The 15,162-nt window shown below is 45.6% G+C and overlaps 1 protein-coding gene across 12 annotated transcripts in view; it reads left to right on the top strand.

The window, feature by feature from the left end:
- RBFOX1 (RNA binding fox-1 homolog 1) overlaps positions 1-15,162 on the top strand; it is a 2,042,166-nt gene that overhangs the window by 1,991,010 nt on the left and 35,994 nt on the right. For 8 of the 12 annotated variants that reach the window (XM_032843800.1, XM_032843795.1, XM_032843797.1 and 5 more), the window contains 2 exons: positions 8,646-8,688; positions 13,642-13,706. In XM_032843800.1, coding sequence (XP_032699691.1) covers positions 8,646-8,688; positions 13,642-13,706 — 108 coding nt within the window. Of the gene's footprint in view, positions 1-3,119; positions 3,160-8,645; positions 8,689-13,641; positions 13,707-15,162 lie in introns of all 12 variants that reach the window. The other 4 variants (XM_032843801.1, XM_032843796.1, XM_032843793.1 and 1 more) reach the window with 1 other exon arrangement.

Here is a 15,162-nt window from a genome sequence, read left to right as displayed (position 1 = left end):
CCAGGGACCGACATAGTCATCATTCTAGAAATGTGAGGGCCAGTAGTGTATCAGCTATCACCAGCCGCTGAGGAGGAGAAAATGCATCTTGGGGAAAGGGGCAGCCGGTCAGTTGGCTTTCAGACAACCAACGAGGCCAGCCATATCGGTTCCTTGTTATTAGAGTTATCCTGAAAAGAGAGTACTGACCCCCTCCATCATCACCCAACTGACCCCCCCCCCCCGACTCCCCCCACAAAGCACTTGGTGAAAACAGGCGCTCCCTGCAAGGTGTGGTTTTCATCGCGGTGGGAATTCTCAGTTTCCTTTCTCCGTGGAGCCGCGCAGTCTGCTGGGCCTCTGGACCCTGCAGGCCCCTGTAAGGAGCCCGGGACACTCTGGACACTAGGACTTGCATAGTCTGTTCCCTTTGCCTGGACAGCTCTTCCTCCCTCTCCACCTGGCTGAGGCTTTGAGATTTCCCAGGCACTTGCGCAGATATCCTCATCTCTGCTGCCAGCCCTCCTCCCTCCGCTACTCTTTCCCAGCACCTGCCCCTCGACCCCCATGCAAGCCGCGATTTTATATGTATGTACGCGTGCATACATGGCTTTGCGACCACGCGACCCCTCCCTGTAAAGCTCCCTGAGGGCAGGCTTAGTGATGGACATGCTCGGGCTTGTCTCTGCCTTAGTACAGTTGTTGGAGGCTAGTAAGCATCTCGGGGAAAGAGTGGTCATCGTTCAGTTTGTGGGAGCTTGTCGACGTGAGGATGTTGGACCATCTTTTCTCTTTGGTTCTCCATCTCATAGATGTGGGATGTCTGAATCCCAAAGGAAGTTTCTATGGCGGACAGTAGAGGGCCAAGCGGGGCACAGAGATTCCCCTGCTCAGGAAAGGCCAAGGCCAGGGCCCGTCTACCGATATGTAGACAGAGGCATTACTTTCCATGTCAATATTAATATGTAGTTAAAATATGAATCTTTTGTTCACCCCCGGATCACTTTCTGTTCTCTGATGTCAAGCTCCTTGCTTGTGGCTTTGCGGGCAGCACCCCCACTGCGTCCTCCTTTGAGTTGACCACTGCCTAGCCTCTTGGCCCATTTTACAGATGAGCACGTGATGCTCAGAGAGCTTCAGTGACGAGCTCAGTGGCTCATAGCTGCTGGCTGGTGAGGCTGTGACCAGATGCGTACGTGTTTCCCATCTGACTTGGCTCTTCAATGCTGACCTGTTTTTGGAGGAGGATGTTGGGAGAGCAGGTTTTCCCAGCAAAGGCATAGGATGAAAAGAACGGGGCAGAAGCAGAACCCGTTTCTCCACAGCTACACGACTCACCTCTAAATATTTGTCACCCAGCAGACAAAATATATGTCACTCTCCCCAGGTTCCTTGGGTCTGTTGAAAATCCTGCTGGCAGAGGCTGGCCCCACCTTCTGACCCCCAGCAGACACACTGTCTTAATGTTGGGAATGCTGAAAGCATAGCTCAGGACACTGCGTACCTCAGCATCTCACGTGAGGGTTTTAGGCTGCTTGATGAGTGCTCTTGTGAACTGTGGTCCTCTCCGATCAAGGTGAAAACAGCCGAAAGTAATTCCTGCCAACCTCCTTAGCGTGTGAAGTCCCTGTCACATTTTTAAGGATAATGGTACTTGGGGGTCTGGCCAATCAAGTCTGAAAAGCTCCAAGAAGCGCTCTCCAGGGTTCTCCAGCAAACCAGTGTCACAGCCGTGTGTGTGTGTGTGTGTGCGTGTTTCGAGTGCTTTCCTCTGGCTCCATATGCTTGGCTTACATGTGGGTCTGCTCTGCCCCTGAAACCTCACGGCCCCGCCTCTGGTAATCAAAGTCGCGTTTCTGTTAGAACCCAGTTCCCTTCGATGGTGGGGCTCACTGGTCCGTTGCCAGAATCATAAAGCATCTTTGAGCTCCATGGAGAGATCTCAGGGAAGGCTCTTAATAACCACTACCACCCTGCGGAAAACATGCATTTGGTGACACCTGCTTTCATAGTCCGTCCTGCCTGTGATCCTCCCGGAATCTGCATGCGGCATCAGGTCTCCGTGCGATCGCCATGAAACCCACTGTAATGCTTAGGAACTGCGAGCCAGTTTCCCGTGATCACATGGCTGTAAGCTTTTCTTCCTGGCCCTTTAGCTCAAGGTATACCATGAAAACTCTGGAAAAGTCCAGGAGATTTTCCGCCTCCTGTGAAGTCTTTTCTTTCCGGAATGACAATTTGGATGGTGACAGGAGAGCCACAGTGAGGCCAGGGCTGTTCAGTCATAATGTGGGGCTTGCTTGGCCTGGATATAATTTATAAAAACATACACAAAGTACATGTATGTGTATACGTGTGTACACAGGAGCTCATGTACGTACACACATGTGCAAACACACCACTGCACACCTTTTACACCATATACGTCCATCTGCACATACACACACATACACTTACGCACATGTTACAGACACACACATCCACCCCATGCATGCGTACAGCACACACATGTATATATACATATTTTCTTGTACACACGTACACACATGCTCACACACACATATAATCAGAGATATTTTCCTACATTTGCCACAAAAGAGTGGCACCCAGAATTACCAAATATAATACTGTAGGGTGGGAGAACGTCGAAGAACGGTTCTGGAATCATCCGGGCCGTCCGGATCTCCTAAAGTCCTTCAGCTCCCACGCGTACTGAAAATGCAGCCGTCTGCCCCCCCCCCCCACCCTTTATCAATCTTACATTTTAAGCAGATGATTTTCTTATCCCCCTGCGGGGAGCTCTGCGATCAGACTGAATGCAAACTCTGACCCTCCTGTCTGTCTAGGCCACTTAAACTGCCCTCCCCCTTGCATTTCCACACCCCTTCGTGAAAGAGTGGGGAGTCTGGTGTCCCGCATGCCATCACGTCCTGATTCTGGGCCAGCACCGAACCCCGGCCTAATTTTCTCGGGCTGACAGAAAACTTGTCTCCAACCTCCTTAACCAATGTGAAAACTCTCCCCGGTTCCTGTGTTTTGGATCCCGTGACCTGACTAACTTCGCCAGTGCGGGGGTTGGTGTGTCTGCATGGGGAAATGCACTAATATGGATGTTTCTCTTTGTGTGTGTGCCCTTGCAGTGTTGTTTACCAGGATGGATTTTATGGTGCAGACATTTATGTAAGTACTCACTACTGTGCATGCCACCCCTGTTTCCTCCCGGAGTCATTCTGTTTACAAGTTTGCTGCCAGTTTCCTCTTCGCGGTCTGTAGGACAGGGTCCCTGGGCGGATCCGAAGGGCCGAAGACCTTTTCCCGCGGCCATCACGGCTGCTATGGGGTGGCACTAGCTCCTTCATTAACTTCAGAAGACATGCCCCTGAAAAGATACGGCGTTTCTCTGGTGTCAAATTAAAGACTCTCTCCCGACTCCCACCCCCAAAAAAAATCGCTCGAAAGTTTTCAGTATGGTCCGTGTGCTTGCAGTATAATATTTGGGATAAAAGCTGGAGTTACCAGCCATAGAGGGTTAAAAGATATTTTCATGGCGGCTTTTCTTTTTTTGTTGTTTTCCAGTTAATGCATTCACTTGTTCATAGTAATAGCTCTAGAAAGAACCCCTCCCACTCCCTCTGGATGATTTTAGCCAGAAGCATCTCTAACAAGATGTATGCCAGCTTGACCAGGAAACCCTATTTTCTTCCTTATTATTTCCGTTTCCCGCCCAAACCATTACCGGACTTAGAAGTGTTTGTTGAATTTAGAATTGTTTATTAAATTGTCCCACCTTTTTAGGCTTTTCGCTTTCAGAAAAGAGTAGGGTGGTTCTCAGTGGGACCACAATTAAACTTACCTAAATGGACCTAGAGGCACTTTTTCTCCCACATCATGATATTAGCTGCAGTGTTAAGAACATAACCTGGCGTAAATGCAGCTTAAAATAGATGAGCAGGGCCGGGGGCTGTTTTTTAAATCATATACTTTTTGTTACAAGTGACCTCAGATAAGTTCACTGCAATCCTATTTGTCGCGTATAAACTAGGTAACAAAAATAAAACCATACTTCTGACCAAATTGATAGCATTTACTAGAAAATGGGAAAGACACTATTAATTTTCTTCCTTTTGAGTTTCAAATAATCACAAATTTGAGACACAGTGTTAATCTCCATCAATGATACATATAGTTGAGTTCTACTATCATTGCACCAAATACACATAATCTGTGGGTTAGTTTTTTTGTTTTGTTTTTTCAAAATAAAACAAACATTCTGCACCCAGTAAACAACAAATTTCTTATTTTTTGTGTAGCTTAATCCATGCCTCCAGATATGCTCTTCAAAAAACAAACAACTTTCAATGCATACCATTATAAATAGAGAGGCAGACTGGAGCTGGACATCTCGACCCCATTCACATGCTTGGAAACCCAATGAACCCTACATCAGTCTATACCATCCCCCGAGGTAGCCTCTAGGTAGAGCACACCTCTTGGGCTTCCTTAGAGCTTTTTTTTTTTTTTTTTTTTTTTTTTAATTTGGGAAATAGGGAGACGAGAAAAGATGAAAAATGAGGGGGAAAAGTAATCTACCAAAAAAAAAAACAAAAAAAACCCCAAAACCAAAAACTCTCTCCATCAACACCCCACCAGTGGGAGTAGGGGAGTGTATGTTGGTAAGCCTAGCTGAAAACAGAAATAGCGACTGTTTATTGAACGTCTGCTTCTCTGTGTGCCTCAGTTTCTTCATTTGTAAACTGAGAGCAACTGGTTGAATTATTAATTTGTGCCGTCCTGTGGATCTTCCCCATGGGTGTCTTTTGCTGCCTCCTATATGTCTGAGTAGTAGGAAGGAGGAGCTGCCCAAAGGGAGAGTCTGTCGGATCACAGACATAGGGAAAGGATGCACTAGGAAGAGGAGTGGGCAGGTGTGTCTGTGCCAGTCAGCACTAGAGCCTACAAGGGGAATCCATGAGAGCAGAGCAAGTGGAGGGAGCAGAGACCCGCAGGAGGGGGCACCTGTGCCAGCTTCCAGGCTAAGGCGAGAAGATCAATTCCGTTCAAGGAGGAAAGCTACAAAAAACGTCTTTAAGTTCCTTTAGTGGCTTTTGTTTCCCCCCGAGTCATCATCATCTCTGGGCCAAGCCTGCCGGGCGCAGTGTCGTAGCCTCCGCAGGTGTCTGGGCGATGCGCGGGCAAGGATTCTCTCCGGGGGTGGCCTTTCTTGATTCTGCGATGCTGCGCTTCCCGGTGTCAAGGTTTAGAAGACCGTTTCTCTCGTTCTTTGCAAGCCACTCTTCTAGCCAAAAAAAAAAAAAAAAAAAAAAAATTTATTTTCCCGCTGTTCATATTAAATGACAGTAAGATTTTTCAGGGGGTGTTTCCAAATAGGCAGTCAGGGTTCAGAAGCACTTACTGAAATGACTTGGAGGCTTGTCCACCCAGCACTTGTTTCTGTCATCTTTCCAAGGAGACAACTTAGACCTTGCAAACCTTCCTGATTATTCTGCTCCATGTAAGATGGCAAGCTTGGTGTGTGTCTGTGGGGCACAGTGACAGACTAGACCACCTGTTACGGCAGCCAAATAAGGGCTCATCAATGGCCTTATGTCCATTTCAGGGAAAGAAAGACTACGAATATTTCCTGCACTCTGAAGTTTATGGAGCAGGATTCTTCTTGGCTAGAAGTACCTTACACTCTGGAATGTGCTTTTTCAAAGTGACTCCCCTGCTTCCCTTTCAGTACTGTCTGTTCTGATGACTGGTACTGTCCCTGGGGCACCGTTTCTTAAAGGAATGATGAATAACAAGGTTCAGAGGAAAAGCTTATGAGGTTCTCTCTTATTTAAAGAAAGTTTCTGGCTTGCTCCTTTAATCTCATTAAAACAGTGCACAATAAATAGGGTTAGGGCAATCCTGAGAGGTCCTGGAACATGTGATAGGCACATGGGTCACCTCTAATAGGTTTAAATGTCCTCTTTGATTTTAACTTTACTGGGTAGAGTAGTGAGCTTCTACTTCGGTCACTGCTAAGGATGGCACAGGCAGGCCACCCTCTAGCTCTTCCTGCTCAAGTGCTACCCCCCTCAGAAGCTGTCCCAGCACACGCACCAGACCACGGCCTCCACCCTTACTCTCTGTCCTGCAAGTCCTTTCCATCTGCAGGTCCTTCCCCACCTGACGTTGGAGCCCTTGGGCATTTCTCAGTCCCAAGAGAGCACATAGGGTTTGAAGGACCTGCAGGGGAAGCTCGGACTCTGGCCACAGGGGACATACTCAGGCCCAGTGTGGATGGCCACTCAGTAGAGCAGATGTAGCAGGTTTCGAAGCCAGGAAGGTTGGCAGCATAAAAGGTCATTACCTGGGTCCTTCCCACTCAAGGACAGGCTACACACACACACACACACACACACACACACACACACTCTTACTTTTATTTCAAAAGATAGGAATTTAGCTTACACAACTAGCCTATCAAATCTGCAAGTTCACCATGATTACTCAGTGGTGCACATTGAAATGATTTTTTTTTTTTTTCATGAGAAAGTGAGTCAAGGTAAAGAAGAAAAAATAGTAGTAGTGATCCAGGGGGTTGACAACCTGTTTGAAAAGTTGGAGTGGAAGGACCAAGTCTCCTGGGCCTACAAAGCAATCTGTTCTGTTTGGGGGTGAAAGTATGGAACTCATGGGACCAGAATGGCCACAGAGATGAGAGTAAGTGTGGCTTAAGTCCATTTAGCCCGATGTTTGTCTTCCCCGCTCAGGGAAAGAGCCAAGGGTATGGCATTGGATCAAGAGATAACTATTGAAAATGGAAATAAGGCCATTATAATAGAGCTATTTAAAAAGAAGGTACTAAGTGGAAAGTGCGGTGAGATAGTGATGGGAAGAAGAGAAGAGAGAACAGGTGGGGAGAGGGCAGACAGAAAGGACCACTGATAGAGGATAGAAATGTTAACCGTGTTCCCTTTTCGTAAGAAAGCCCTAAGCTTTCCGCCCGTCCATGCAGCCACGAGGCTGGTATGTCTCCATGAGACTCCAGTGCCTGTTCTCATGATTCTTAAATTCTGTTAGGGCAACACAGAACCTCTCCAAAGAAACCCAAGTCCTCATTCCTAGGACCCTACTTTGAACAGTTCAAATTAACTACTTCAAATTTCTCTCTTTATTTCATGATTAGAGTTCTCTGGAATACCGGAGGATTTCGCTTTGATGCCTAATTATTGGGGCAGTTAAGACTGGATCAATACCTTTGTTTTTAAAAATTGAATATCGAGTAACAACAGAGAGTTGACTACGAGTCCACTAAGATGAGGAAGGTCAGTCAGTCACCACGGGACCGGCCGCCCACCAAGGAGTTAAGCATTACTGTGTGGGACAAGAAGGTCAGCCCTTACTGCCTGGCCTCCCCCTCGGACCCCCGGAGGGGAGGAGTTGCCTCCACCCATTGCCTCCAATTTTGTTTTCAGAGGGGGAAACTTTGCTTTGGAAAAGAGATGAAGTGGTTTGTCCAGAAACGTCCATTGACATGGGCGTCTGAGCCTGCATGATCTGGCCTCACTCAGTGCTTAAGCCCAGAGCCAACAGGGCTACCTTGTTGCCCTCACTGAGCCAGACTCAGAAATGCAGTGAAAGGAAAGGAGGAAGATCAGAAATCAGAGCATAATGGAGAGGATAATGGAATAGGCGGGTCATGGGGAATAGTATCTCGACTTGAAACTTTCCACTAAGCCATGGGAGAGAGGGAGAGAGGCCTAGAATTTTGACAGGCATAGGTCCACAGGCTTAAATTTATTAAATCTAAGGCCAACTGAAGATTAAAACACACACACACACACACACACGCACACACCTTTATAAGGCGGTTCCTAAATCTCTTACGGTGTTCTACCACCTTGATCTCTGCCCTAGAACTAAAACATTTCACTTTAAACTAGAACTACTCACAAGAAAGATTAGGCTTGCCCCCAAAAACTCTCACATCCAAAAATTGCATCCTATCCAAGGGGTTCTACTTGAGATTTTGTTGGTATTGGACTTGAATGAGGTTGTGGCATGTCCACATTAGATAGATAGATGATAGATAGATAGATATGTCAGCAACTTCTCTAGACACATGCACGCACAGTTTTTCCAGTCATATATCTTAAAAGCAGCTTTGGTAGCTCAGTGTAATTCATTCATTCACGAAATTCAGTTGCACTCTCTGTTGTTACTCGATATTCAATTTTTAAAAACAAAGGTATTGATACAGTCTTAACTGCCCCAATAATTAGGCATCAAAGCGAAATCCTCTGGTATTCCAGAGAACTCTAATCATGAAATAAAGAGAGAAATTTGAAGTAGTTAATTTGAACTGTTGCATTATGCTTAGAAGGATAAGAAGCCATGAAAGTATCCTTTTTTCTTCTCTAAAACTAAATGCAGATTGTGGCACAAACACAATCAGTAGGGTTAGAGCCCCACCTGCACGTTCTGGATTCTCTGGGTTACGGAGCTCCGAGGCTAAAACCTCCTCCTCTTGGTTCAATGGGTCATTCTCGGATCTTAGGGACGTAAGAGAAGCAAACTTGTAAATGAATTGCTCTGGAATTTCTGTCTGACTTATGCGTTTTCTTTTATTTATTTCATTTTTGCATTGAAAACATTACATTTCTGTTTCCTTATAGAGTAGTGTATCAAGAGCCTGTGTATGGCAATAAATTGCTGCAGGTATGAAATCCCGACTGGCGGGAAACCTCATCACTATGATTGTGGGTTTGCTGTGAAATCCTACTAACAAGACGACTCTGGGGAGGGGAGACGTTCTCTAACATAGGAGGAGGAAAGACTTAACTGAATTTTCCAGTTTCGATGTGAATGCTTCTAGAATAGAGATGTGTACCCTCAGATTCCCCTGTTCGCTAGATCGTGAGTGTATCAAAATGGAGATTCTGACGTGGCTATAAATTTCCTGGCTTAAAATGCATCTATACCCAATTAATATAAACTCAGCGAAAAGATTTGCAAGGTTTCATTGTATCAGCTGTCTCGGTAACTTTGTAGTAGGTTCCTGGAGTCAACTGGAATGGTTAAACAGAAAACGTATTCATCCTGCATCAAGGGTCAGCATAGCTAACGTAACTTTCCCTGGTTTCATTGTAGCTTCGCATAAATTTATTGCATACCCATTGCTATAGCTTTCAACCCTATTACTGCTGAAGCAACCCCCAAATGAACCAATTTGTAGGAAGAAAAAAGAGCAACACATCTATTGGAGTGTAGCTGCCCCAATGAACATTAAAACTGTCAAGTAAAATGAAAGACGAATGTAAAACTAAGAATGATCAGTGGGAGTTTTAGTACATGGATTTCCCTGTAACGTGCGGTTCCCATTTCTGTTCTGTGTTAAGTCAGTTAAGAAAGTACGTTCTCTTTTAACCATGAGAATTAATCAAATTGTAAAGAGAAATCCAGTACAAGAGGGAGGTCCTTGGATCAAGGAGAGAACAAAATAATTTGAATTCCCAAGATCAACTTTTATTTTGAGGTTTCAGGAAGGCTGGTTTCCATTGCCACACTCCAAAAACAGCCAAATGTGTGATGCGGATAAATTAGGGAGTGACTATGTTTAAATGTTTCATTTTCCAAGTGTTCTTCTAACTGCGGTTTTAGTAAAATGTGTATGTACCAGTATGTACCAGCCCACCTTGTAGATTGCATGAAGTGAGATCTTTGGGTATTCTCAGAAACGGGGAGGCTGCTGTCTAGGATTAAGCCCTTTGCTACTTATACAGTTAGGCAGAAGCCACACACACACACACACACACACACACACACACACACACTACAGCACTCCCTATCCCCCATGTCCCCACCAGCATACAAACATTTCACCTCTCTTCCTAAGTCATTTGGCTATTAGAACATCTTTTTCCAAAAGTATACTCTAAAGTAAAAAAACGTGATTTCCCTTGCTAAAGGACTCTGAGATGCACTGAGGGTCCACAGCGCTCATCAATATCTTTTTAGAAAGTTCCACAGCTGAAGTAACCAGTTTCGTTTCATTTCATTTGGCATTTCCCAAACCTATTTGGTCACAGAAAGTTCCTTTGCCTTCCATTGTTAGTATCCCATGAAGTGCATTGTTGGAAATACTTTGTTGGAGAACCATGAGAGGTCCCCCATCACTAACTTGCCCCAGCCTCCAGAGGTCCCGCTAGCAACGGCTATGTTTCCGACAACATCGAGTCGGGATCTTCAAGGCCACTTCTGGTGATGGTGGCAGAGGTGGGAGGGGGGAATTCATAATGGCCGTTCAAGAGTTACATTTTATATAAGATCTCATTTATAGCTTGCTGCCCAATATGTGAAAAATGAGTGTATTTTATGAGTAGGGAGCGCAGAACCACGTGGTACTTGCCATTTGGTTTGGTGGTGGGAAAAAGATCTAATTGTCAAGGACACATTTCTGTCCTAAGGTCAGGAAGACCAGTTTGCACATGAACATGGTTTGGTGCCAGCAAATGGAAGGGAGGGCTCCTTTTTCACACATTAGCACAGAACCTTGCAGGAGCTGTGGCTATGCTCAGCGAGCTGCAAAATATGGAGCAATAAAATTGATTAGAGTCACCTGTTAGAAAGGCAAATTAAAGCAATTTGTATTTTTTTATCATTTTACAGTGTATGCACACATACACAGAGTTAATACACAACTCGGTTATTCCCCTAATATGGATTTCATACAGAAGAAAAATCGCAAAAGGAGACAGTGCAGTGCATACACGTAGTGGTGTCAAGCCCCCTGACCCTTTTCTTTCTGTGCTGATAACCTATTTGAGGGATCACTTAGACCCAGACTGTCCAATACTGAAACTGTCAGCTCCACATGAGCCTTGATGGGGAAAGTCAAATTAACTCAAACCAGACAGATTAAAAATTGCAGTTTGCTTCATCAGCCAACATTTCCAGTGTTTGGTAGTCACTCAAGGACCAGTGATGACTGTGTGGGACAGCTCAGGGGCAGAACATTGCCATCACCACCAGCATACCCACTGGACAGGAAGGAGCCTACTGCTCAAGGTCAGAATCTCTCCACTGGCTCCACAGACCTCGGACAACTATGACCTTGAGTCTTAAGTAGGGAATGCTGGTGAACAGATTCCTAAATACCCAAGACCAGGATGTTGTCAGGACATCGACCATTGGGGCCTGTCTCGCGTAGAAACACACACTTATTTTAAATGGGCAGGTCTCGTGAAAATAATGGAGACAATGGGTCTTTCCCAAGGTGCCATGGTCAAGTACGTCTGCCAGGCAGAGGAATCCCAGCTGCACACACATCCATTCTAGGCTCATAACAGTAAATACTGACTGGTGGTTAGTGAGGTTCATTTGCCTTATCTGCTGTTTGCACGACACTTATCATACTGGCTACCCACGTTCCCTAATGGAAACAATCGTGGAAGTTGGGGACCCATACAGAGTTCAAATGTAGAGGATGTGCAGGGAGGTGGGATGTTGCTAGAAATCTTTGCTTGGACCAAATTCACAGTCACAAAATCATGACTGATTTACATGGTCCTTGATGCAAATACCTTCGCAGTGGCTTTTGCTTTCTACTCTGGAAGAAACACACATACACACACACACCCACACCCACTTTTTTTTTTTTTTTTCCACCCAAGCTTTCGGCTGGTGGCAGTTAGCACCTCCTAGCAATCAGCGAGCCAACTCCAGCCCCTCCCTCCCTACCTCACGGTTTAATACACACCTGTGTCTGTCTGGACGCATCATGAAAGCCTAGGAGATGGACAAGCAGATAAAAAGAATGACTCCAGAAATCTGGTGACCTAATTTCGCCTCAGCCCATCATTCTGTATCTTGAGCTTGGTGCTGGTGTGACAACCACTTTGGTTTTACCACTCTTCAGCACATTTAATGAGTTTCCCCATTCCTAATTAGAGAACATGGTGTTTGGAGCACCAGGTGGTGTCTGGCTAAGACCTCGTTTTTTTAATACTGCCTCCAAATGATTGCTGATTGGGTGTCTTGGATTATGTCTCCAGGGCTGATCCAAAGGACAAATTTCTTTAAGGACAAACTAGATTTTTTGAATCACTATGTAAGTCGTGGCAGATCTATTCTGAAAGTTAGAAGAGGGAAGAGATAAATTACTGAGATGACATCCACATTTCAAAAGCTGCTCCTTGGGGCGCCTGGGTGGCTCAGTGGGTTAAGCCGCTGCCTTCGGCTCAGGTCATGATCTCAGGGTCCTGGGATCGAGTCCCGCATCGGGCTCTCTGCTCAGCGGGGAGCCTGCTTCCCTCTCTCTCTCTCTGCCTGCCTCTCTACTTGTGATCTCTCTCTGTCAAATCAATAAATAAAATATTAAAAAAAAAAAAAAATGCTTTAAAAAAAAAAAAAAAGCTGCTCCTTACAGCATCCATATCCTTGTCTTACCATTGGGCTGTCCCCTAGGAACGAAGCTAAGCATAACATACCCCTCACTCCAGATTTTCTTGTTAGAGCCTCTCTGACACAAGAGTAGCTTGGCTGTTGCAGGGAGGGGTGTCCTCGAACCCATCAGTCTGTTCAGAGTTGCCCCTTTATGGTAAGGGTGAGAACTGTTGCCTCAGAGGATTGTGGGATGGTGAATTCTAATTAGAACCCAAGCGTCCCCTGTGTTATCGGTAGAGACTAGATCCTGTTTGTTAATTGTGCTGAGAGCAGTCGACAGTGGTTGATGTATCGCTGTGGTCTGCTGAGCAAGAAGCTGGGTTATTTTCACAGTTTGATAATCAATGCTCCGCTGAACACAATTCCTTTCGAATATGACCATTTGCTTGTCCTCTGCTTAATTGAACAATTGCAGTAACTGGTACATGGAACTAAATGTTAATTATTTTTTTCAGGGTTTTTTTTTCCCCCTCTCTTAATGATTTTATTTACAAATTGGAAAGCTTTATCATATTTTCCGCACCAGACAAATTCCCTATCTGCACCAGTGTGATATCTTTAGCGGAAAAGACAGAATTTTTAACAAGTGTTCACCATTCCATTTTTTTAAATAATTATGCAACACTTAGAAAGCTAAACACAGCCTTCTTTAATTGCTTCAGTGGTTGAATAGCTACATAGGCGAGAGATGACTAATAAACTTTCCATCAAAGCGTTATCTTTTTTTTTTTTTTTTTTTAGAAATATCAATGTAAGACAGGAGGGCCTTAGCTCAACCTATGTTGGATTTTTAAGGAAGTCATTAAGGAGAGATTGAATAAGATGTAAGTTAGTGGCTAATAAGGAAAGGCAAAACGTAATCATTTTTGAAAATCTGGAAAGTTCAGCAAAGTATACAGAGTGTTTAGAGATTTTGATCCCCCGTAACCCTCCCCACCCCAACACGGTCACCATTAACCGTCTAGGTACATCTCTTTAGAAGGGTGTCTGGGTTCCTCCTCTGGGAAACGCTTACAACCGCTAACCTTTAACATCCAGCTGGGGTTGGTATCCAAGCCCCTGTCTCTCCAGTGTGTTTGGTACTTCTGCTTTGGTACTAAGCTTTCATTAACCTCCACGTTAGACTGGTAGATGTGGGTTACTGCTGTTCAGGTGCGGCCTCACGGTTGGGTGCCCCTGAGTTGGCCTCGTCTGCACTCCTGAGTCAGATTTCTCCTTGCGTTTCAGGGTGGTTATGCTGCATACCGCTACGCCCAGCCGACCCCTGCCACTGCCGCTGCCTACAGTGACAGGTAAGAGTCTCCCTCCTCCCGCTTGACAACTACCTGGAAATGAACTTAGCCGGTGGGAAACAAGATTCTCGTCTGGTTCTGGTGCGCATGCATGACTGCTGGGGAGGCAGCACCCCCAAATCAGGGCCCAGGGTGACGGTGAACAGTGCCACGTAGAGACAGAATGAACCATCAAGCTTAGACCATCCTAAACTCTCACCCTCTCTGCTAAGACCCAAAATGCTGTGTTTTGTGCCCGTGTAGTTGCTTTTCCGATCTCTCTCAATCCCTGCGACAGCGTACCTTGCATGCACACACAAACTGTCCCCGCACAGCCTTCCCACGGTCTTCCGTGTAAGCAGCAGCCACGGTCTCTAGCTCCTAGGATGAACACGAGAAGATGAGCCGGCAGGTTTTCCTCCACTTCAGTCACCCGCTTCCCTTGTTCTTTTTTCTTTTTTTTTTCCACACCCAGTAAAGCATTCCCTCTGTTACCTCTTTATTTTTTTATTTATTTATTTTTTTTTTATCCAACACGAAGGAATGGGGGAGATGTACCTGGCATTCCTAAGCAGGTTCACTCTATCCGGCAGGGCCCCGTGTCCAAACCTACTAGGATAAACCAGGTGTATTTGTAACACGCACCACATGTTAAGACCGGCAGTGGAAGGGGGACAGAGAGGGACTAAGAAATGCAGAAGTCAGATTGGGTGGCGGGGGTGGGGGCCACGGGGTGGGGAGGAGCTCCGTTACCCCTTGCCCAGGCTTGACAGATGACTTGGTTTCTGAAATGACAAGCCACAGCTATTTTCGTGTAGGTGCCTGACGGGGGGGAAAAAAAGGAAAAAAAAAAAAAAAAAAAAAAAATGTGCGTTTCCATATTTGAATGCAACCCGTTGGCTCTGTTTTCTGAGGACATAAATGGGAATGTTCAGAGGCTCTGCATGTACAAATGTCATTGAGGGTGCTTATTTTTGGTAATGACTCTTTTAATTTAAAAATACGTCTCATGGATAAAACAGTGACAGTAACGATTTGCATGTGTGGCTGAGGCATGCTGGGTCAGACAGGTAAGCAGGCGATGTACTTGACCCCCGAGTCGGAAGTGTCAGCAGCCACTGGTGCTCCTTCCTCCCTGGCCTGTTGTGACTTAGATCCTCTCCCGGTTTGCTGCGGTGTGCTTTCTCTGCGGCTCCATTCCATTTCCCACGAGATGTGTCGTTAGCTCGACGTAGCTGCAGATTTCTTCCGAGGTAGAAGAAAGCAACATCAACAACTGAACCCCCAAAAAACGGCACTTGGAAAACCCCGTGCATACACTTGTTTGCAATGGCTCTTGGGCGAGATAGAAGTGAGATCTGCTATCTGGTTGCATGTAGATAGTATTACCGTTTCCTTATAAACAGCCCTAACGAGTTCTTGAGGCTGGACAGAGCCTCCAAAGAAATCCAAACACTTGTTAAGATGCAGTTCTAAA

Source organism: Lontra canadensis, unplaced genomic scaffold (assembly GCF_010015895.1).
Source record: "Lontra canadensis isolate GAN:19392208 unplaced genomic scaffold, GSC_riverotter_1.0 scaffold143, whole genome shotgun sequence".
Lineage (NCBI taxonomy): Eukaryota > Metazoa > Chordata > Mammalia > Carnivora > Mustelidae > Lontra > Lontra canadensis.
The sequence above is the reverse complement of the archived record's forward strand: the minus strand, read 5'-3'. Positions and strand labels throughout refer to the sequence as shown.